Here is a 25,828-nt window from a genome sequence, read left to right as displayed (position 1 = left end):
GAAAGGTAGAGTCAACTAGATCTGACATATGACTAACACTGGAAGAAGGATTGGGAGTAAGGAAAAGGAAAGGCCTTAGAAAATGACTAAGAAGATAAGGACCTGTGAAATCAGATGAGTGAAAGAGAGACCAAGGAGGAAAAGATGATTCATTTGATTTTCACATGTTGACCTGAAAGTACTGTCTAAGGTGAGCTTCACAGAGCATCACAGAAGTGTTGCTTTGGAAGCCACTTCCAAAGAGGTGACATCTGACACCACAGAAGTAGAGAAGCTCTCAGGTGCAGTACTGATGGACAAGGGATGAGGCGATAATCTGTGTAACATTTATATCTAAGCATGTCTTGTGGAAAACCAGTCAGTGAGGGACACAGTAACGAGGAATAGGGTCACTGTGTTAAGAGGACAAAGAGAGATCAACATCCTGGAGGTCAAGGGAGAAAGATTTCTGAGAAAAAGGGACAGAGGGTCAAGAACCACAAGGACTTCAGGAGGCCAAGGACCAAGCCAATAACAGCACAGAGGTCTTAACATACCAGAAACAACCACACGGTCACCCAGCGACACAGAGAAAGGAGTTTCTTCAGAGAAGTGGGGATAGAATCTGAATTACAGGAGTTCATTAGCAAGTATGGAAAGAACTGGAAATGTCTGCAGACTGTTTAAAATTTTTGATGCAAAACGAAGGGCAAAGATTGACCATCAGAACAGAGGAAGCAGAAAGAACTTATATAGGTATTGTTTTCAGTTTTTCCTATTATTTAGCACATTTCATTGCACTTATATCTCACAATAAACCACAAAGAGAGATAAATACTCCCATGTTACAGAGTAACTGCTCACTTGCCATAGCTATTAAGTGATAAAGCTGGAACTGAAATTCAGGCCTGAGTGTAAGACCTAAGCTGCTTCCTTGATCCCTGCCTATGATTTCAGAGGGTGTACGTGAGATTAAACAGATGCTGTTTATGAATAAAAGGGCTACTAGACTATGTTTTTTTAAATATATAAATGTAAATCTTATTAAGGCATTAGTATAATCACATAAAGAATATCTGGAAAATATTCTTTGGATGGAGTAAAAATTGCCCCTAATACTTCCACCATCACCACCACCAGCACAATACTATTGTTCAGTCATTTTAGGTATATTTCCTTTGTGTGTTTTTCTAGGAACATATTTATATACATACATTCACACATAAATGCACACACTATATATACTGCTTCCTTATATACCTACTTTTGAGGGAGAGTATCATGGAACCCGAGCCCCACCACTTATTTGTGACCTTGGACAGCTGTTTATCTCCTGTGCTTCATTTTCCTCATGTTCAAATGAGAATATTAATAATAATAATTACTACTTTATGGGTTATTGGGAGGATTAAAATTGATAATATATGCAAAGCACTTAAAATATACTTTGCCAAACATTTTTCACTTTATTACATAGTCTTCAGAACCGTAATTTTTATTTGACGCATAATATCTTATTGAATTGACATACAAATGTTACTTATCTGGTCTCTTAATTTTGAACATTTAAATTGCTTCTAATTCTCCATGATTATAGACAACCATGTGGTGAGCAAATCAGTACTTCTGGTCCTTTCCATATCTATGATGCTGTCTCCAGAGCAGAATAGCAGAGGTAGGATAAAATGCCTGAATTATGGCTTTTGATTCAAACTGTTAAACTGTGCCCTAGAAAGAATATTTTTGAAGTAGAGGCATTTTCTAGGCCAACAGAAATGAGCTAGTGGTGAGGAAGCAATGAAAAGTGAATGAGTGAGTGAGTGTGTGTATGTTTGCACATGTACAAGAGGTAGAGAGATAGATGCAGAAAACATTATTTTCAAGGATATTTAATCTTAGATTTTAGAAAAACGTTTATCATTTGAGCAGGTAAGAAAATGGGTAGAGATCTAGAGAAATTCTGAAGCAGGAAAGAGGGAAGTCACTGAAACACAAACTTGCTGTTTTAGCTGTTCAAAGACAAATTAGGGCACAAGCTTTCCATCAGAGAGAGGCTCAAGAGCACAGATGTGAGCTGGTGGTGCAAGAAGACAGCAGAAGGTTCTGACCACACCAATCATTAGAGGTACTCAATGCCACTCACTACCACTAATTTCTGAGTTCAGAACTATCTGCAGTCTCTCAGTCTCTGCTGCTCATGATAGTTCAAAAGGGAAAAGGACAAGGCAAAGTACTACAGACAGTTCCCACTCTAGAGATTCTTAATCTGCAAGATGCCCTTTTTAGATCTCTTTGGCTGTGTTATGGGCTGGTGAGATCACTGTAAAATTATCACTCAAACTCTTCAGTTCCTCTCCTCTTGTTTTCTCTGGAAAATGCTTTGCTCCCATATCTCCATCAAAACTGCTCTTATTGAGTGATCTCCAGCTTGCTAATTCCAATGGCTAAGCTCTCACTGTTCTACTTGGTTAACCATTTGACCTTCTTTCCAGCTAGAGATACCCGGTTCACCTGGCTTCCAAAACATCAAACACACCTCATTTTCTCCTTTTTTGCTGTTGTCTCCTTCTTAAGTCTCCTCTACTGGTTCCCTGTTATCTCCCCATCCTCTGCATGTTCATAGGCCTCAGGGCTCACGGTCCCTGAGGTCACTTCCCTTGTCTGTTCAAACTCACACCCTTGATTACTTCATCTAGTATACTGACTTTAAATACTCTGGGTTTGTTCCTTGGTCAGGTAACTAGATCCCACATGCCACATCTAACAGTTTAAACGATGCAATGAAGATCAAAGATCTCGCATGCCGCAACTAAGACCGAGAATAGCCAAACAAACAAATGCAAAAAAACATGCCCAACATTGAACCATGATACTACTCCCAAACTTCTCTCTTCTCCATCTCAGTAAATCGGTGTCACAAACCTTGTAGCTGCTCAGGCCCCAAACCTTGGCATTATCTTTCATACTACACAGGTAATATCAGGAAATCTTGTCAATTCTATGTTCAAAATATATCAAAATATATCTATTTCCTCATGACGACTGCAATACAGTACTCTAGGAGGACATTTTAGTCAATGTGAACAATGTCCCCTACTGCAGTGCCCTGTGCAGCCTGCAAGGCAATATGTGCTGGCTTGAGGATCACCTTAGTTCACGCCATCATCAGCGCACACCTAGATTATTGCAACAGTTTCCTAACTGGTTTCTCTGCTTCTGCCCTTGGCTGTGTCGTTTCCATTCTCAACACAGTGGTCAAACCAAATTTCAGTAAGTCACATCACCGCTCTACCTAGAACCCTCACACGGATTCTCATCTCACCCAGATTAAAGGCAGAGTTTTTACAATGTTCTATGAGGCCCTACTTAATTTGTTCTCTCCTCACCTTCCATTATCTTTTTCACTGTCCGCATTCTCTTCTAACCATAATGGTATCTTTGCAGTTTCTTGAACATTTCATATAAGTGATTTTCTTGGCGTCTCTAAACCTGCTGATATAGTATGGTTTGTTACCTTACTTCCTCTAGATCTTCACACTCAAATATCAAATTCTTGGAAGCCCATCTCTAAAAACTCTATTTAAAATTGCAACCTCTGCCCATTTATAATTTCTAGCCTCATTTTTTGCTTTATTTTTCTTACTAATAGTTACCACTATGTAATATATTTCCTGGTTTACTTTTTTATCTTGATTTTGTCAGTTTTTCCCACTAGAATGTAAGCTCCGTGAAGGCAGTGATTTTTGCCTGTTAGTCTCACAGATGTATCCCCAGATTCTGAAATATTTCCTGGCACAGAGAAGGTATCCTATTACATATGTTTTCCAGAAACAAAAGTTTAGTCAGTGTATAAAAAGCTTGTAAAGGGATAAGAGAAGGTTTTGGAGGAGAGTGGGGGAAAGTAAAAATAGAAGTTTAAAAGTAAGTAGGAAGTTAAGAAGCACAACTTCACTTTCAGGATGTAGTCTAAACAGTAGTCACTGTCATGTTCCCTGGCTATTTGCTTTGTGGTTGGTTACCTGTGAAGATGAGATTTAAAATTAATGGAATATGAGAGTCAGGAAATATCTTTGAGAATACCCTCACTTCACAGATGAGAAAGTTTTGCTTCTGTCCGAGTTGTGTTGGCAGGGCTTTAAATTATTCATTGCAACAAAGACACGTTCCACTTAGCTCACTTATGTTAACATGTGACCTGCACAATCCTGGAATGTGGAAACTGGCAGCTAAGGTGGGGACAAATCCTTTCACAGAAAAAAAAAAAAAAAAAAAAAAAAAAACACAGAATGGAATTAAGCTCTCTCATCCAAATGTTTTTAAACATCAACTATGTCCACAGTTTTAGTAATCACACATGTATTCTAAGGAATAAATATACTTTTCCGGTTTCATTAGCTACTACCACTTAGCTAATTTAAGATACTATTCCTGGTGGAAAAAAACATTGATGAAAACAAATCATGGGCCGAATAAAGAGCTAACAGAGTTAGTATCATTTAGTTTATTAAAAATTTTACTTTTCCTTCAAATAAGAGTTAAGTTAGTGTTAAAAACCATTTAATGTATAATGGTTCCAAAGCTTGCATGCATGCTAAGTCGCTTCATTCATGTCCAGCTCTTTGCAATATCATGGACTATAGCCCACCAGGATCCTCTGTCCACGGGATTCTCCAGGTGAGGATACTAGAGTGGGCTACCACAGCCTCCTCTTGGGGGTCTTCCAGACCCAGGGATCAAAGAGACCCTGTGTCTCTCATGTCTCCTGCACTGGCAGATGGGCTCTTTACCACTAGTACCGCCTGGGAAGCTGTATTTGTAGAACAGTGTCAGACACCAGTCTGAGGTGGGTGACAGTGTTTATTCTAGTTGATCAGTTTGCTTCCAGAAACAGGGCATCAGGACATCTGGGGGGAATGGGGCAAACATGCTTTCCCCAGATTTGCATTTATGCATATTCTCTTTAAGGAATAAAACTGGGAATTTTCTCTGAGTGCAGGCAGAAACTGACAATGGGAAAAGAGGTGGTCCATGAGTTTTGTTAAATTTATAGAAAACCCAGCATGGAGGTAAAAACTGCTGAGATAAACCAGAACAGAGGCTTTAAACACTGTGAGAGAATGGATATTACCTATTTTTATTAGGGACTCCAGTTCATGTTATAAAATTCAACTTCAGTTTTTTTGGGGGGATTACATTTCTGAAAGCTAAAGGAAATCAGAAGACAGACTTTGGTTCTCACTTTTCAAAGAAACTGAGCATACACAATAAAGGATGATGTATATTTATAGTTAAACTGGATAAGTATTGAGTTATTGACTAAACTCACTTGCATAAGTTATATATCAAATTCATGAACCAGCATTTAAAGGTAACTGTTTAGGAGATAGGGGAAAAAAAACTATAGAGTATAGCTTTGAAATTAAATTTCTGAACACAAAGGGATTTCTGAACACAAAGACAGCTGATCCTATTTCCATATGTATTTTTCTTTTACCTCACTTTAAACTCATTAATTTTTTATATTCATATAAATGAGAACAGATAAAATGGAGGAAAATAAGGAAAAATGCTTTGATAATTTTATTCTAAAAATAAAGTTTAAAAATGCTCAAAAGAATGAGAGAAAAGTCAGACCAATTTCAATAACATAGAAATCAAAGTTTGTGCTGCTTCTGCTTCCTTTGGCAAAATACAGTGTTTCGTGAACTTGATTTTTATAGTTATTAAAAAGAAATAAAAGTGTGTATACTTAGTACCTCTAAGGTCTCTTTCAGAACTCATGTCCTATAATTCTGTGAAACTCGAGCTTGACATTAATTTTTATTTTTTACAAAGCAAGGAAAAGAGATGTGGTATTTCCTAACTGGCTACAAGTAAAAATTTTATAGAATCATGCACTTACCACAAGACCATCTTGATTTTCATTGAGCTCAGAAAGTTTGGAACTGGATTTCTGACGTTTAGGTTTACCCCTTTCTCCAATATAACCAGAAGTATTTTCATATAATTTTTCCACTTCACAAGCATTCAACATGCATTCATCAAGATTGCTGAAGCCAGAAGGAATATTTTCTTTGTTGAGACGTCCCCTTGAATTGAAAAAAAATTAGCTTCATTTTACTTTAAAAGGTAAAAAGGACGTTTTAAAGACACTGCATCATGCAGAAAGAAGAGTGCTTAGAAATTCCATGTTTCATCTTTTATAAAAATCTGAGCAGAGTGCTACTCCAGAGACCACTTGGTGCCAAATGTATCAGATTAAAAGAGAAATTATTCCTAAAGGCAAACTGGCGAAGGCTGTGTTTCTACCAATGAAAAGCTTTTGTATTTGTACCGAAAGTAATCTGTATTCAAAACCAGGGGAATTGTGCAAACTTGCAAAGACATTTTTCCATTATTCATAGGTTTTATATACATACATACATACATACACGTACATGGATCTTATAAATCAATATAATATATTAAGAAAAATCTGAAAAGGAAATACATCTTTTTCTCCAGAATGGGACACTGATTTTCTCCAATTGAGAAAGACATTTTATCACAGTACAAATGCATTAATACCTAAACCTGACTATATTAGATGATCTGGGTAAAAATGATATAACAAGAACTATGGAATACAAAGAAAGCATTTCAACTGAAATATGGATTCATTACTTCCCAGTACCAGTTTCTGAATGTAAGCTTTTAACTAAAGTTCCTTCATGACTTAGTTTTAGAAGTTTTAATTACAGAATTTAATTCATGTAACGCTCTTGAAATGCTTCCCTTAAGCATTTTAACATTCTCTTTTAAGAGGTTTTTCTCGAAAATTAAAGTACTTGTCGAAGTCTTTGTCTTTTACTACATCACAGAACAAATTAAACCATGAGTGCAGCACCATTTCAGAGAAGGCGACGGCACCCCACTCCAGGACTCTTGCCTGGAAAATCCCATGGACTGAGGAGCCTGGTGGGCTGCAGTCCATGGGGTCTCAAAGAGTCGGACACAGCTGAGCGACTTCACTTTCACTTTTCACTTTCATGCATCGGAGAAGGAAATGGCCTGGAGAATCCCAAGGACGGCGAAGCCTGGTGGGCTGCCGTCTATGGGGTCACACAGAGTTGGACATGACTGAAGCAACTTAGCAGCGCAGCAGCACCATTTGGTCAGGTACAAATGAATGAGACTTACTCTCTGTCATGGTGTGACCTTAAAGGTACTTCCCTGCAACTAGAGTTTACCACACTAAATGAAGTTAAGTCAGAAGAGAAAGATACCACACGATATCACTTACGTGTGGAATCTACAATATAGCACAAATGAACCTAACTACAAAACAGAAAGAGAATCACGGACAAAGAAGCCAGATTGGTGGTTGCCAAGGGGATGGGAGGGAGGGAGGGAGTGGGAGTTAGGGGTTGGCAGACGCAAACTGTCGCGTATAGAATGGATAAACAGCAAGGTCCCCCTGTATAGCACTGGCAACTACATTCTATACCTGGGACAAAGCATAATGGAAAAGAATATAAAAGCGAATGTATGTATGTGTGTAACTGAATCCTTTGCTGTACAGCAGAAATTAATACACTGTAAATCCACTATAATTCAATTTTAAAAATATATAAAGATAACTCCTAACCACCTAAAACTGTATTTGAAATAAGTGAGCTCCAAAGTGTAAAAATAAATGAATGTTCATTTATTTTTTTTTATTTTACTATCAATCATATCCCCAAATGAAACAGAGTAACTTAAATATTTATTCTGTAATTTAAATTCATATCCTGTCTTAGGCTATCATGGAGGCAAAAGTATGAATTAAATATTATCATAATATTTTCACCATCACACTATCTTGGTGATTTTTAATACTCTATATTTAATCTAGCCTTATTTTATACCTTTAATGTACACATATGTACATTTAGTAAAATTATATAAAAGATGTATATTACATTTATAAGAAATATTCCAAGTATAAAATAAATGAACACATGAGGAAAAGTTGCTAGGGACTAACATGCAGGCACATATACAAACACTCTTAAATCTCTCTCAAATTCACAATGAGTTTGATATTTAACTATGTCTCTTTGCCTTTGTATTTTCTTAATTCCTGGGGTATAGATCCAATTATAATTTTTTAATGGAGGAATTTTTAGGTTTGAAGCTGTTGGAATTGGTGATGGACAGGGAAGCCTGGTGTGCTGCAGTCCATGGGGTCACAAAGTCGGACACAACTGAGGTACTGAACTGAAGTGAAGGACTAAACGGTGTCCCCCACCTCCCCACTTCATACGAGGAAGCCCTACCTGCCAGTGCGACAGGGCCTCTGAGGAGGTAATCAAGGTTGCATGAGGTCATGACGGTGGGGACTTACTCCAAGAGGACGGGCATCCTTATAAGAAGAGGCAGGCACGGGAGAGCAGAGGAAAGGCCGTGTGAGGACACCCTCACTGAGCAGGCACTGCCAGCAAGGCAGCGAGGCCCCAGCAAGCACCCACTGTCAGCACCTTGATCTCGGACTTCGACCTCTCTGAACTGTGAGAAAATGCACTCCTGTTGTTTAAGCCTGTGGTACTTTGTTATGGCAGCTTGAGCAGATTAATACAAAAGCTAAACATTATTTTTAGAAACTAAAGGACCAAGTTTATTTTCTAATCTTTTTGAATAGTGAATGAATGACTGGAATAAATCCTGTTCAAATAAATATTCCCAAATCTAGTTGTGCAGTTGTGCTTAGGTGGAAATCCTGCTGTCCTCAAAGGATGCTCTTTGCTCTTGTATGAGTCAGTGCCTGGGCGACCCTGAGGAGCACAGGAGCACGATCCTTCCAGTAATATCCTGACTCGCACACCTGCCGTCAGGGCGATTTAACCTGAACTTAGATCCTGGGGGCCTCTCACGCTCACTCTCCACATCTCAGGTTTTCTTTTTTCAGAGTTTCCTCCTTCCTCTACATGCATGCACAAGTAATGTTCTGGCAATACTGAGCTTTTTAATATTCTAAGATGGCAAGATTTTCTTTTAGTTTGCACTAGGAATTTAACATCATAGTTATATAATAAAAATAGGTATAATTTTTTAGTTCATTGTGTTTTAGAAAATTGAAATCATTTTCAATAGCCATGCTTTACTTTTTAAAAAATATTTATTACAAAACTTTAAAACATAGAAAAATACAGGGACTATCACCATGAACTTCCTTATATCCACCACCAAGATTCAACATTATTTTCATGCTCCTGGCAGATGGTCAATTTTTAAATGAGAATTAAATTGAGCTCTCTCACATAATGAATATATTCCTTAAACTTTTACATTTTTAGTGTAATAAATAATAATATAAGCCTGATCATGTTTCCTTATGAACTGAGACAAATAAGAAATCATGTACATTAAAGTATTTCTAGTCTGTCTTCTGCATTGCTTTTTAAAAAAAATGTCATAATGGTATTAGTACAGACTTTATTGACTCTCCAACCTCACCCTGAAACATGGGGATATTTTTCTAAATGGTTTCAGGCAAAATAACATATCATGGATTTTTCAAAAACATTTTAAAACCATTCCATAGGGCTAATTGTTTTGAACAGAAGATAGTGAGGTGTAGCTTTAATTCTTCCTAATTTTTTAAGCAAAACTTGACAGAAATCTTAAGAGAACAAATCAATTATGTATAAGCGAACACTGAGAAAAACATACTTGCTATAGGTTGTAGTAATGATTCTTAACATTTTCAAATCTGACACCATGTAAGTGCATCTCTTGGGACCTACTGAAGAGGCCCTTGGGTGGGGAGCAGAAGTAGCAGAGCTAGAGCTCTGAGAGATAGGGCCTTGTTCCTCCAAAGCCGTGGAGAGCTCGGAGCAGCCATTCAGTACTGGCTGAAAGCTAAAGGAGAAGGATTCTCAAGACATGACAGTGACCAGGGTGACAGGTTAGGAGGGGCCTTATGACCAGGAGGGTGAGGCTAACAAGGAGCATGGAAAGGGGACTTCTGATCACCCAGACCACATACTAAGGAAATGAATCAGGTGAGACTGTAAGTTTCTTCTGCCATAAACAGTTCGCATGCCAAGATTCTCTCACTCAACACACTGTTGACCATGATGAGTGAGAAGGATGAGCGATAAAGGAACTCCAGAGGAGGAAAAGGCTAGAGCTTCACGGGCACCTCTTCAGACTGTCAGGGGAAGCACACTGAAACCACCCACCCTGGCCAGGCCCCAGAGTAACTATTTGCATGAGTTATTTTACGACAGGAGGTCCTGGTAAGGAACACGGAACTAATAAGCCACCACCAACAGGAAGAGTTCAGGAAAGGTCAAAAGGAGACACCACATGTCTGACCACCTCCCAGAATCCTTCTCTCTGGCATCCATCTTGGCTGAACAAGGTGTGCACGACCAGGAAGGACTCTGAGTCAGAATGATTGGCTAAAGACAACCCGGAAACTAATCCCATCACCATTAAACCCGAGACTGTGAGCCGAGCCACATGGCAGAGCTGTTCTCCTGGGTTCCCTTACCCTACTGCTCTCTACCCAGGTGCCCTTTTCCAATAAAGTCTCTTGCTTTGTCAGCACATGTGTCTCCTTGGACAATTCACTTCCGAGTGTTAGACAAAAGGCTAGTTTCGGGCTCTGGAAGGGGTGCCCCTTCCTGCAACAATATGGTTAGTTAGTCTCTTCCATTCTCCATCTCCTTTTGTTCCCTTGATGTCGATAGTGGAGAACAATCAAGGTAACTGCTACAGAAACATCCTCAGATGTGGGAAACTGTATTTAAATTCTGCAGGAGTGTTTATGCTCTGTTTCATATTTCTCTCCCTGTCTAGCACCCTGCTCACTTTTGACTTTACCCCTGCCATGGTCCTCCCTGGTCCACCCAATGCACCGCCACCTCTAGGACTATTGCCCAGCTTTGTGCTAACATGCTCCTCTCTGTCCCAACAACAAGGGTGGAAAGCATGATGTCGTGACACACTAAGGATTTTAAAAATGCAGTGCTGCTGCATACAGTGTGGCAAAAAATAAAGCAGAGACTAAGAACAGTGTTAAATGAATAACTGGTGCTTGCTGAATAACACAATATAGGCAGTATACAAACTAATTATATTCCTAAACATTTTCTATAAAGCTTACTCAGTAACTAATTTTAAATGTAAATATGTCCTATATTATAATTTTCCTATTTGCTAAAAGGAAATGTTAGAGCACCCCCTCCTACCCACCAGCTCCAAAACAAATGTTTTCAAAAAAGTGTTGCTTATTATCACATGAAAAGTCAGTGGGTTATATAACTGATACTTTTTAATTTTTAAAATTATGTTTGCTAAAATAGCTCTTAAATATCTCAGTAATGTGCATGTGCAGCATGGAATTTACTTGTACTATTTATCTTATATCTTTCTTTAAGCAAAGATAAGTTTCTTTTTCCCCATAAACATTTTGACATAGATGACAAGTCCAGATGAAAAAGCATGTGGGGAACTAGGGTTTGGTTTAGTCTTTGACATTTAATAAGAAGCACAAAATAACTTTATAGAGACTAAATGCTACAGTAGGCAAAACTTTCAGGAAAAATATGAGAATATAGTCTATTATATATAAATTTATTTTCCTTAACAATTTAAATCATGATTATTCAATAACATGAATGGTAATTATTCATTTGTATTTTATCAAAGCTTTTAATGGAGAAGAGAGTTTATTGTGATACTCTTCTTGAAGTTCATGCTAAGAGAATGCTTTAAAATGAGACATTGTAATAATAAAGAACTCAAGCATTTCCTCTTTTGTTAGACTTGAGCTCAGCCTTTCTTATACTAAAACATTATCAACTGTCAGAGCATTCCAGTGATGTTCTGGTATTTAATCAGGTCAATATAAGTAGGGGAATCTGCTGGCTCATAAGAAAATCTAACAGCAAGCTGAATGTTGTCTAACAAGGGAAAAAACCACCTCAAGACAGGCATCTGGCAATTTTCTCCTCCAATGGTGCAGGATCCCTCTAAATAAGATATTGACGAGAAAGCCATGAAATGTATTAAATCAGAGGTAGCTTCCCACCACATATGAAACATCCAGATGAAAATGAAATATTTATTCAATCACGTGTGAATTTCCAAATGTTAACCAAGCTTAGAAGCGTCAAAATGAAAACTTTTAAAGTTTTAACCTGAATACTGAAATGAGAGTGCGATAACAGTCATGAATTTGGACATGTATCATATATTTTTAAAAGAAGAGAGCAAATGTAAACAAGAGTATCAATGCCAACTCACACATCTCTGCTGTGTCGAATTTCATCCTGCTCCTTAGCCTGGCGGCGTCGCTGTTTGGTGGATGTGGAGGAAGATGATGATGCCCCAGATTCTGAGTCCTCTGAACTTTGGCCTCCAGAGCTATTAACATCAAAAAGATGTTGTTCTACAGCTGACCGGATGGTTCTTTCTAAGAGCCTGGTTAAAAAAAAAAATCAATAACTGCGTTTAAAAATATGGCCCCATACATAGGGAACAGACTGGTAGCCGCTAAGCGGGGAGGAGGTTGGGGGAGGGATGGACTGGGAGGTTGGGGTTAACAGATACAAGCTTTAAAATACAGAATGGATAAACAACAAGGCACGACTGTATAGCACAGACTATATTCAGTATCCTGTGATAAACCATAGTGGAAAAGAATATTTAAAAAAGAATGAATCACTTTCCTGTACAATCATAAATTAACACAACACTGTAAATCAACTATTCTTCAATTAAAAAGTCCCCATAATATTGGAAATATCAGCATTTTCAATGGAATATCTACTACCACTTCATGAGCAAAGACAGTATGAGAAATTAATCCTCCAATATTTGCACCGTGAATGAGAAACAAAACTAAATGCAACATATTCCACCAATCAGATAATTGCGTTTTCCATCTTTGTGGGTCCAGAATTACTGAAATGCTCACAGCAGATCCAGCAACAATTACAGGAGGCATTCAGGAAATAAGGATCATCTAACACAAGGCAGAATGAGGAAAGATTTTTTTCCCTCAAGGAATAATAATGAACATATTCTTACAAAGGCAAGTATCTTCCAGATTTCATACCAGTTCTGCAGGGGAAGACAGTATGACTTACAAAGCAAATTGACACAAATAATTTTATGATCCCTACTATCTGAATCTCTTGAAGATAAAATTACATAGAAAATAACACTATTAAAAAAGAACAACTTACCAGAGCAATTACTCTTAATAACAGAAGGGTAAAACTTTCCGAATCTCTATTCAGTTAAATTGTGATATAAATGATTGAAACTGTATTCATACACAAACATCCTAATCTGATTGAAAATGTATTCCTGCAAACATCCCAATATATACTACTGAAGAGAGAAGGACAGATTTATTTTATTCAACCTGAAGAAAACAGGTAAGCACAGGGGCTGACAAAAGTGATAATAAGATAAGGTATCATTTTTAAAGCTATATAGTCTTAAAATGTATCTAAACTCTTATCACTTCATTATTTAATTCTGAATAAGCAGGCATGAAGAATTCTAAACGGACAGTCCTCAAAGCGTGTTTTCCTTCACTTGAGAAAAGAATCACATCCAAACTCAGCCAATTATCGAGTTGGACTTGTCGCCATCACTAATTTGCTTGCTTTTCTGTGTCCATTAAATATGTGTACAGTTTTTGTATATACACCTCAATAAAGCTGTTAAAAAATATATTTTTAAATGGTCAGACTGAGGAATAAATTTAGTTAAATAAAATGAGTTTTGAAAATTTAACAATTTAAGAACTTTTAGATTTTCCAAAGGTAGTTTTATAATAGACTTATAGTAATTTCATTAAAACTAGTTTCATTAAAACTATTTCATTAAAACAAGTGTAGTCTGACTTAGGCATAAGAACTTTAATATCTTGAACTCCACATCCCAACGATTTGAGATGACCTAATAGTGGTACCTAGGAATCTAAATAAATTAATATATACACACATACCAAACCCACACCTTTTCCAAACACTATACAAGTCACATAAGAAGTTGTTAGGAAATAAACAGGCAAGAATATGTCTGTCTTGGCATAACTCTAGAATCTCTTTAAAATTCATAAAGATAAGAGAGATCAAATCTGCCCTCTGATTGCTTCCTTGTCTAATAAGGAGGAGAAAAAAATTCCCAAATCATCCAAGCCAAGAACACTGGAGTGGATAACTACTCCCTTCTCCAGGGGATCTTCCCATCCCTGGGATCAAACGCTGGTCTTCTGCACTGCAGGCAGATTCTTTACCATCTGAGCCATCAGAGAAGCCCTATTAGATCCAAATTTATACTAATTAGTGCTTCTTCTAATTCTTTTCTCTTCCTCCTTATTATACCACCTGATATCACACCACGCCTCATCCCCCTGATCTCTGTTGATGAAAAGGCTCCAAATGGCCCCCCAGGCCCCAGCAGTATCACGTAGCTGAAGCACAATGAACAATGTGGTCAGAGAGTAGGTGGGCGTAGATAACTGGAATTCAGACTTTTGTGTCTACTGGAACTAAAGTGGAATTAAGTGTGACTAGTAGATTGATTAGAATTAGTTCCACTGCCACTGCCCAGAGGAAAAAGGACATGTTGCCATCACTAACTTCCTTCCTTTTCTGTGTTCTATCAGCCTGGGAAGTCCCCAAACACAGTGCCCAAGGCTTATTTAACCTCAGACACCTAACACTATGCTTAGTGTATTGCAGGTGGTCAATACATGGAGGCTAATTAAAACAAATGAAGGAAGAAGTAAAATATATGTTCAGACCTTCACCTTTAGTGGCAAGACACTTCTTAAATCACAAAGACTGCTTTGCACATATTAACTGACTAACATTATTTTGACTGAAATAAACAGAAAATCTCAGATGTTCACATGGCCAAGCTCTCTCCAGTCCCACGCCCACACAGAAACTCAAATAGGAACATTTCTTATTTAGTCTTTTCCTCTGGGTAGTCAAAAAATCATCATTGGTTATGTACTATATTAATCTTCCAATGCAGCACACCATTAGAATAGTTTGTTTTTTTTCATTGCTTAGTAAGTGAAAGGAGGGGAAAAAAGCCCAATCTGGACCACTTACTCTCCAGCTGATGGCACGCTGCTGACTTGGGACACGTGGGCACTGCTGAAAAAGAAGCAAAAGAAAGGACGTCAGATTAAGCAGAGGACCAGAGCCTGTGAACAAAATTGATGAGGGGATCCTGGGCTGGAAGTATTAGCCAGGCCCTGAGCAACCCTCATATGACAGTTTATCACCCACTGACAGATGCTGGTTTCTCTTATCTAGATTAGAGATGGCCCTGGGTGGTTACTTCCAAACAGCATTTTTTTCTCCATTTTAAGATGTCCATGACAGATAATTTCAAAAGTGATCTCGGAAAAACCATCTCTACCTCTCAGACTACTGCCATGGTCCTAAGTCCAGGGTCTTCTTATTTTCTGAAATGTTAATTGCAGCTGACTGCTTTTCTGTTTCTAGCTCCCCCAGCCCAAGTCCATCTCTCCTGCCCATTCCCTTCAGACCTACAGACAGGAGCATCTTCTTAAAACTGCTCTAAACATTGGGCAGGGGTGGTGGGGGGCAGAGAACGGGGAACAAACACTGTTTTCTCCAGGACTCTCCCTGAGCCACCTCTTCTGCCTAAGTTTCTCACGATGGAAAAACACCTCGAGTTCCATAACGTTTCATCTTGCTGCTAAGTCGCTTCAGTTGTGTCCCACTCTGTGCGACCCCAGAGACAGCAGCCCACCAGGCTCCCTGTCCCTGGGATTCTCCAGGCAAGAACACTGGAGTGGGTTGCCATTTCCTTCTCCAGTGCATGAAAGTGAAAAGTGAAAGTGAAGTCGCTCAGTCGCGTCCGACTCCTAGTGACCCCATGGACTGCAGCCTATCAGGCTCCTCCGTCCATGGGACTTTCCAGGCAAGAGTACTGGAGTGGGGTGCCAGTGCCTTCTCCAACGTTTCATCTTAACACCTAATTAATTAACACCTAATGCCCTTCTATCGAGCATTTATAAACTTCCTCAATTTTCTCATTTTCTCCAAATCCTGAATTCTTTGAAAGTATTGAACAGTAGTAAAAGAAAAAAAAATAGTCAGTATACAGCGGAACAGTGAAACGATAGAATACTATCTGATTTGCACCGTAGCACAGGGAGGTGCAGGCTGGCGGCTGCTCTGACTGCGTGAGTGGCAGTGCTTTCTCACGTCCTGCCCTGTGGTGCTTACTTGCCTTGTCAATCAAGGTTCAAAAGTATCAAGTTAAAAAAAAATCTTTTGTGCATGCCAAACTACCGTTTTGCCTAACAAATCTAATAGTTCTCCCACGTTCAAGTCCCTCTTTGTAAAAGACACCTGAAGAGAATACAAACTGCTAGTAGCAAGATCAATATTCATGGCTGCCTTTCAGTCATTCCGGGCATTCTCATTTATACTACAGCATTTTCCGCATATGAATGTGTTGCTTCTCCCATATGCGTCTCATCTCTTTCCATTTAGACTCTAAGGGCCTCAAGGGACTCTCTAACATTTCTCCTTTTCTTTCATGACACTACGTACCACCAGCACCATACCCAATACAGTAGTCATTATCCTAGAGGTGATCAACAGACACTCACTCTTCAGCCTCAGAGAATCCCTTTAGCTAAAGCTGTAGCTCTTTGTCATGGCCACACACCACCACAAATCCCAGAAAACCTGTCCAAAAAATGCTATTGTGTAGTTATGAGAAACTTATGAGAAGAATCTTCGTTAACAAATGAATGAACAAACAAACATACCCTAATGATTGCTGAGTGCTCACTATGTTTCAGACATTGTGCTAAGTATTGTTTACACAGCTTTTCTCATTTACTGTTTACAATAACCCCATGAAGTAGGTAGGGACAGTTGTTTTCTTTTCCCTATTTTCAAATGAAGAGGTTAGAGAGGTTAAGTAACTCACTCACAGTCACAGAGTCAAAGAGTAGATGAGCTGGAATTTGAACCAAAAGAGCTTTAGCTTAAGAGTCTAAGCTCCTAATCACTACACTAGACTTTCAGTCCATCACTCACTAGAAGAAACACCCTCTACAGTCATCTTCGTATATGGAAGCATGGACTTAGGTATTTAACTTCGCTTTTAATTACAACGATTTCTGTCTCACAATGTCTGCTATTCACAGAGGTTTCCAGGTTACATAACCAATAATAAATCCTTTGCTGCTCTCTGCCCTCAGCTGGAACGGGCAGTCCTGACTTTTGATGCTTTGTGGCTCACCCTCTGTAAATTAAACACTGTATAATTTACTCCTGTATTCCACTTCTCATGCAGTTATGCAACCTTGCTTTTGGGAGCAGTGGCCAATGTGAATAATGACTCTGGGAGAACCCAGAGGAGGGAAAAGAATATAGATCTGCTAAGATACTAAAAACACGACAAAGACATGTAAGCACAGTCAGCCAATCAGCCAGCCATGCCATCTCAGAAGGAAGATACATTTCCTCTCCTTCCTTCTATACACTTTTGATCTGATCTTTTTGCTTTTAAGCACATAATGATATTTTGATATTCCTTTTTGGTGAGCAGGAAGGAGAAGATGAAAAATTGTGGGGAAGAAACAGAGAAGGGAATGACAACAAACGGGACCAGGTTCTGAGATTCGTAACTCTCTGAGTAGGTGCTTTTCAAACTCTAACGTGCATCAGAATCACCTGGGATCCTGTTCACACACAGGTTCTGATTTAGTAAGTCTAGGTGGAGGGAACGGGAAGCTGGGATTTTGCATTTTTAACAAATTCCCCAGTGATCATGATGCTGTTGATTCGTGGAAGACATTGATTAGCAAGGTTCCAAATCCTTGCAACTAAAATTCATTAAAACTTCAATGATCTAGATATCACAACCACTATATTTTTTAATTAAAAAAATTTTAATTAATTTTTTTAATTGAAGGATAATTGCTTTACAGAATTTTGCTGTTTTCTGTCAAACCTCAACATGAATCAGCCATAGGTATACATATTGGCTTCTGAAACTCCCTCCCAACTCCTTCCCCACCCCACCCCTCTAGGTTGATACAGCGCCCCTGTTTGAGTTTCCTGAGCCATACGGCAAATTCCTGTTGGTTATCTATTTTACACATGGTAATGTATTTTTAAACATTCTAAGTGCTTTAGATACGATTTGGAAAACTTACTCTGTTAATAAAAGGCCATACATCAAAATTTTCCTCAGAGCTTAGAGAAAAATGACCCGAGCCATCTAAATCAGTCTTAAAGAGCCTTTCTCAGGATGCAAAATAAATGAATAAATCAGTAATAAGACTTAGTAATTAAATCATATTGATTTTTGTTAATATACTTCTCTTAGGTCAAATTTATAAAAATTTATATTTTTGTGTTTCTGTAATAGGCCTTTGGAATTTTTGATATTACTTAACATGTCCATACTTCCAGGCTTTTTTAAAACAGAGTTTTTCTAAAGAAAATATTCTGAAAAGAGAATGTTTTCCACTGGGCATCAGAAAAGAGAGGTTCCGGTCCTGAATCTGTAGTTAATTAGCGGCAATCATAGTCAGATTATTGGTTAGCTTGGCTGCTTTGGGATGGTTTCTTCATACAGAAAATGAAAGCCTTGGCTAGTGATCTCTGTGATTTTCTTCAAGCTATAAAAGTTAATAAGACGATCTCAGTTTCAAGTTTATTGCCCCAAAGTCTAAAACATTACAAAAGGTTATAAGTGCATATTTAGTTTTATGATGGTGTCAGTCACAGTTGATGTTTATCAGATTCCAAAATGCCTTTGGTCAGGTATCCAATCACGTCTACAGTTTCTGTGGGATATGCTTAACAAGTTACGAAGAGCAAGATTTCTAAGAATATTGTCAGAAACAGGGACCGCTTCCATTGTTATAATTGGCTCACAGAGGTAATTTTAAGACACTAATAAAAAGGCAATAAGCAAACAAGCTAAAGTGAAAGACTTCCATCTACATGCAGCTTGTTTTTTATCTCCTGCAGAGAGCTAAGAATAATGAACTTTTTTCAGAGCCCTTGACTGATTTGCTAAGAAAATCTTTTATTTATGCAATATAAATACTTGAATATGGAAGAGCTCATTTCCTAATGTTGATGAAGGGATTATTCAAAACTAAATAAATAAGCACATGTGCAAATCCAGCATTATGGTCAATTTCATTACCCAAGTCTACTTAAGTGATAGTGTGAGTCAATGTTCTCCTGGTATGGTCATTCAAAACAGATAGTAAGTCTACTCTGAAATATATTCTATGACATAGTTAAATATATTTATTTTTTATTTCTATTAGCAAAACATTCTTGAGAAATGATTATACTCAGCAATATTAGTCTATAAAATTTACATGTGATAAGATACACAGAATGCTTGTTGACAAGTGATTCATTAATTGGATCTTTTGACTTGAAATAAAGAAAACTTCCAAATCTCTGAAACCAGACATCTTGAACAAGCATGTGTTCTCTTTTTCTGTCTGTCCTTTAACTTCACTATGTTCTCTTTTCTGCTGCTACTGTTGCTAAGTCGCTTCAGTCATATCCGACTCTGTGCGACCCCACAGACGGCAGCCCACCAGGCTCCTCCGTCCCTGGGATTCTCCAAGCAAGAACACTGGAGTGGGTTGCCATGTCCTTCTCCAATGCATGAAAGTGAAAAGTGAAAGTGAAGTCGCTCAGTCGTGTCGGACCCTCAGTGACCCCATGGACTGCAGCCTACCAGGCTCCTCCATCCATGGGATTTTCCAGGCAACAGTACTGGAGTGGGGTGCCGTTGCCTTCTCCAGTTCTCTTTTCTAGGGGGTGTAAAATCCTGCCCATAAGATATTGTTTTAATGGGAACCATTAGGTCTAACAGAATTATCCTTTTCCTCTAGAAATAATACTTATATTCTCTCAATTTTTTTTAATGAGTAAGAATTTAAAAGACAATTATGTGATGTTTGTTTCAACTTAAGGATGAAGATCCTGTAACTAGTCATCAAAATAAAATGAAACTTTTAATTTGCTTATTTAACAGAATACAGTATTTTTAGTATCATCTGAAAATACTAAAAGTTGATACACAGTATCAACATCATAATTACAGCATTATTTCCTCGTAACTGTATAATGGATTTCTAAATTATTTCCATGATTTTAATTCAATTTTCTACGGTGTCTTATGTTAAAACAAATACACTAATTCCTCAATATTTATTCCCTTTAACTTTTAGTTATGATTATCATATGCAGAAATTTAAAGGAGCATTTATAGATATTTAGATTTGACAAAAATCACATCACTATTTTGTGTTATAGGATTTTTAAAAAGCCTCATTTTTAAAAATTATATACTGTGCATACAATACAGAACATAAGCTGAAAACATACTACTTAGTCACCGGATGTGACTCAGGAAAAGGAAAATATTTATCCTCACATATTTTTATTGAAACACACACAACCTAGTCCTTTAAATTTAGGGCTGATTTGAAGGAAAAAATTATTTTTCAATTCAAATTTTGACTCTATATTAAGTATTTTCTAATATTAAACGGAGCCAATCAAAATGTCAAAATACCTTTTGTACAGCTTCTTCCAGGCCCTAATTATTGGGGTTTTCCATTTTATATATTTATTTATTTTTTCCCCCAGCTTTTATTTTTTATTTATTTAAAAAATTTTTATATTATTATTTTTTTTACAATATTGTATTGGTTTTGCCATACATCAACATGCATCCGCCATGGGTGTACACGTGTTCCCCATCCTGAACCCCCCTCCCACTTCCTTCCCCATACCATCCCTCTGGGTCATCCCAGTGCACCAGCCCCAAGCTTCCTGTATCCTGCATTGAACATGTTTTGCATAAAAAGAAATTAAGAGTCTTTTCTCTTTTTTAGTTTATAGACTAAGGTCTTTATAAAGCAAAATTAAGAAATGAAAAGAGAGGTCACTAAATATTCTATACCCATTTATAGATGAGGAAATTGACATTCCAAGAGGTTCAGTACCTCACTCAACTTTACACAGCTCTGATTCCATCTCATGTAATGGGCTTTAGACATGTCCTTAATAAGAACATAATCCTTAGTCTCAAATAATGCTACTATTCACATAAATCTTTGACTACACATCTATTTATTTTCTTAGAGTTAAAACAGACTACTAAAAGTACTTTTTGGATTTGTGTGGAAATTTTCTTCTCAAAATTTATGCATTCCAGAAAACTTTTAATTTCATCTATTTTCATGTTTATTAGCATAAAATGGCATGAAGCATTCTACAGTCTTTCAAAAACTACCATATCCCTCACAGCAAACTTCATTTCTGATTACTAGTATTGTTCAGTTTTTTTTTTTTTTCACATTTACCAGAGGCTTTCTATTTTATTCTTTTCATTTTTATCTTTACTCTCAAAGAACAAGTTCCTGGATTCAAGTTTCAGTTCTGCTTTTTTTGTTTTATTACTATTAAATCCTTTCAGGTTTCCAAGAGGTTGCTTTTCTTCCTTTTTATAACTTCTTATTCTGAAGGTGTAGCTGCTCATTTATTTTCAATCTTTTTAAGAAGGTACCTCTTAAAAAGAGCTGAGATCTCATTCCACAGATTTTGATATGTACATTTCCCCTTTTTCTTCCAGTTTGTACTTGAAATTTTTATTTCCTATTGGAAATTCTTCCTCCCTTTAGGAGAGTTTCCACGGGTTGATTGGAAACTTTTTGTTATTAATTATACTGTGGTTAGAAGATATGACTGTAGTATCTCTACTTTTCAAGAATCTTTAGAGATAGCTGAGTAATTTCTCAGGAAGCAGCAGAAATGCCTAAGCCCTATTTGTAGGTTGCAAACTTTAGTGAATGTGATGCTTCCTTATTTTAAATCTTACTAATTTTATTGAATTCTCAGTGCTATTTTATAAATTTTGTTTGTTATAGACATATAGTGGTATGTATAAGTTTGATACTTCAAATGTGTTTGCATGTTTATCTCGGTTAAGAGTTTAAATTTATATGACTTACCACAATATTGCAAAGTAATTAGACTCCAACTAAAATAAATTAATTAAAAAAATAAAAAAATTATAAGATGATGCAAAGTTATTTTATACATACTTATTATTTATAACCTTTATAGTTTTATTATGAATTTTACCCAATAAAGTAAGTCTAGGTTTGTCCTATTTAATGGATCTGGCTTTAAACTCTAGTTGTTTTGATATTGCTATTGCTATCTGTTTTCTTTCTATTCACATTTATCAAATAAATCCTATATTATTAATCTTCCTGTGCTATTTTGTTTTAGGTATAACTCTTTTGAACAAAACATAGTTCAAGTAGTCATTAAAAAAAAGCATTTTTAGCTATTATCAAAGCATTTAATATACTTACACAGTTGTAACTGAAATATTTGTTCCAGCTTTGCATTTTGATTTATGTTTTATAATTTTGGAGCTCTCTTTTCCTTTGATTTCTGTCTCTGCTCTTCTGAGGTGATTGGGGATATAGGAGTCCTATGCACAATTCTAGTTGTTGTTTCTTATACCCAAATATCTATAACTATCAAAACTGAAACAAAAACCCAAACAACAGGATGGGGAACACATGTATACCTGTGGCGGATTCATTCTGATATATGGCAAAACCAATACAATATTGTAAAGTTAAAAAATAAAATTAAATTAAATTAAAAAAAAAAAAAAAAAAAAAAAAAACAAAGCCTGTGCTCTGGGACAACCAGAGAGATAGGATGGGGAGGGACTTGGGAGGGGCGTTCAGGATGGGGCAGGGTGAAACATGAATACCTGTGGCTGATTCATGTTGATGTATGGCAAATCCATCACAATATTGTAAGGTAATTATTCCCCAATTAAAATAAATTATGTAATTTAAATAAATAAATAAAACAGTGAAAAAAACAAAACAAAACAAAAAAACAATCAACCAGAAAAGCCCCCTACAACTCCTGACTCCTGCTTCTACTCTCCAACCTTCCTTGCAAGAAATTGAGAATTTCATCACTGTCTTTGATCCTCCACTAATGATTATAATCAGGTTTCTACTTCTTAATTAAAAAATATTTTTTTAGATTCACCTCACATTTAGCTGGGTATATAATAAATAATAAAATGTCTCTTGTTTAGTCATGCCCAACTCTTTACAATCCCATGGACCGTATAGACTGCCAGGCTTCTCTGTTCATGGGATTTCCCAGGCAAGAATACTGGAGTGGATTGCCATTCCCTTCTCCAGGGGATCTTCCCGAACCAGGAATTGAACCTGGATCTCCTGTATTCCAGGCAGATTCTTTATCAGCTGAGCCACCAGGGAAGCCGGTAACTAGGTATATATTGACACTGATTTCCATTTCTATTAATAGAAGTATGCATACTTCTCAAGGGTTTGCTCCCTGGGTCAGGAAGATCCCCTGGAGAAGTAAATGGCAACTGACTCCAGTATTCTTGCCTGGAAAATTCCATGGGCAGAGGAGCCTGGAGGGCTACAGTCTGTGGGGTTGCAAACAGTTGGATATTGCTGAGCCTGAACAGATATAATAAGAGAAGTATATATTAACTTCTATTTCTATTAGTATGGTTTCCTTCTTAGAATCATAATTTTCAGGTTGGCTTTCCAATCTCTGATTTTCATATCTAACATAATTTCTCTCATAGTTTTTTTTTTTTTTTTCCTTTATCCTTTTCTTCATTTTGGAAGAACTTCTCAAGTTTCTCTCTCATCATGAACTTGATTTATTTCAAATACTCTGCTCTTTACTGCCTTGCAAAGTTTTAACAGTATTTGCAAATACATTTCTAGGCTACCCTTTCCCTCATTTCAGCTGTTCTGTATCTCTAGCCTTTTAATTCTAAACGTATTCTCCCCTTACAGGTTCCTACTCATGTTTGAAAGAGGTTGGTTATATCCTTGAGCATTTTTGAGAATAGCAGTAGCAAATACTACTTTCCAAGTTTTCCTCTGAATCACACAAAAAGCAATTCTCTGAAATCTGTTTCTACTCTGAGCCCTCAGAGCAAATCATCCTTTCCCTTAGTTTGTAATTTCTCTTAATAGGTCCCAAATAGTTCTTTCTGCTTAGTGGTTCATAAGGGGAAACAAACAACTCAGGCAGAGCCCTTATCAAAAACCTGGCTGGGCATATTGTTCTGAGTTTACTTCACTGTCCCTTGGCTATGGGCAGACGCCTCCTCTTGGATGTACACTTTAAAAGCCAGGATATGAGTCTACCCTTGGACAATCTACAATGCATATTTGAGTGGACTTGCTGTTTGCACTTGTGGTCCAATTTATGATTAAGCTGGAGAATCAGAAACAAATTTGTACTTTGTCTTTGAGCAGTGTACACTTGAAAGAATGTATTAAATCCAATAATCTCCCTTTCTCAAATGCCTTTGTTAGGTAACTGAGCACCTCAGGGGGATGCCCCCTCCTCTCTATTGTTTTGTGGACTTAATGTTCTAGTCTCTAAATAGGAGATGAAAAAGAATACACAACTCAGATCTGGATGGTTCAGAAAATAAGTTTGTGTTCAGCTGGGGGAAATGTCACTTGTTTTTCTGGTCAGCAGTAAACACTGGAAGGAATCCAAGTCAGAGTTTTTGCCTTCCTTTTCTCTCTTTGTGGTTACTGTGTTGTTCAGATGGTGCAATATGAAGCTTGCAAGGCCAGAGAACATTTCTCAGTCCATCTTCATTGATGGTGTGATCTTTGACAAATGTTTTTCTTCTTTATCACTGTTGTAACACTGTCTCTAGTTTTGATCTTTATAGCAAAAGTAATGGTGGTTTTGCGCTGTTGAACTTTAATATTAAACTTTTTGTTTGATATCGGAATGCATTCTTAAACGTGGTTATGTTATACATCATTTTAATGTGCATTTATTGCTTTATATTATTTGTAATGACTTATTACTTGCTGTTTATTTTATATTTATTTTAGACCAGGAAATTATGCTAGACAAAAAGCGAATTCAAGCAATTTTCTTGTCTGAGTACAAAATGGGTCATACAGCAGCAGAAACAACTCACAACATCAACATTTAGCCCAGGCACTGCTACTGAATTATAATGCAGTGGTGGTTCAAGAAGTTTTGCAAAGGAGATGAGACATTTGAAGATGAGGAGTGCAGTGGTTGGTCATCAGAAGTTGACAACAACCAACTGAGAGCATACACAGAAGAACTATACAAAAAAGGTCTTAATGACCTGGATGACCACGATGGTGATCACTCGCCTAGAGCCAGACATCCTGGAGTGTGAAATCAAACGGGTCTTAGGAAGCATCACTATGAACAAAGCTAGTGGAAGTGATGGAATTCCGGCTGAGCTATTTCAGATCTTAAAAGATGATGCTGTGAAAGTGCTGCACTCAATATGCCAGCAAATTTGGAAAACTCAGCAGTGGCTACAGGACTGGAAAAGGTCAGTTTTCATTCCAATCCCAAAGAGGGGCAATGCCAAACAATGTTCAAACTACCACACAATTGAACTCTTTTCACATGCTAGCAAGGTAATGCTAAAAGTCCTTCAAGCTAGGCTTCAATAGTATGTGAATTGAGAACTTTCAGATGCACAAGCTAGATTTCGAAAAGGCAGAGGAACCAGAGATCAAACTGCCAACATCCATTGCATCATAGAAAAAGCAAGAGAATTCCAGAAAAACATCTACTTCTGTTTCATTGACTACGCTAAAGCCTATGACTGTGTGGATTATAACAAACTGTGGAAAATATTTGAGGAGATGGGAATACCTGACCTGAGAAGCCTATATGCATGTCAAGAAGCAACAGTCAGAACCAGACATGGA

General features: G+C 37.3%; 1 protein-coding gene across 16 annotated transcripts in view; it reads right to left on the bottom strand.

Moving 5' to 3' along the window:
- Positions 1-25,828, bottom strand: part of FAM13A (family with sequence similarity 13 member A) — a 333,264-nt gene that overhangs the window by 51,966 nt on the left and 255,470 nt on the right. For 10 of the 16 annotated variants that reach the window (XM_044946341.2, XM_044946346.2, XM_044946337.2 and 7 more), the window contains 3 exons: positions 15,090-15,134; positions 12,256-12,432; positions 5,882-6,068 (listed from right to left, as the gene is read on the bottom strand). In XM_044946341.2, coding sequence (XP_044802276.2) covers positions 5,882-6,068; positions 12,256-12,432; positions 15,090-15,134 — 409 coding nt within the window. The remainder of the gene's footprint in view (positions 1-5,881; positions 6,069-12,255; positions 12,433-15,089; positions 15,135-25,828) is intronic. The other 6 variants (XM_044946338.2, XM_044946340.2, XM_044946344.2 and 3 more) reach the window with 1 other exon arrangement.

Source organism: Bubalus bubalis, chromosome 7, assembly GCF_019923935.1.
Source record: "Bubalus bubalis isolate 160015118507 breed Murrah chromosome 7, NDDB_SH_1, whole genome shotgun sequence".
NCBI classification, from domain to species: Eukaryota; Metazoa; Chordata; class Mammalia; order Artiodactyla; family Bovidae; genus Bubalus; species Bubalus bubalis.
Note: the sequence above shows the minus strand (reverse complement) of the source record. Positions and strands in the feature narration are given on the sequence as shown.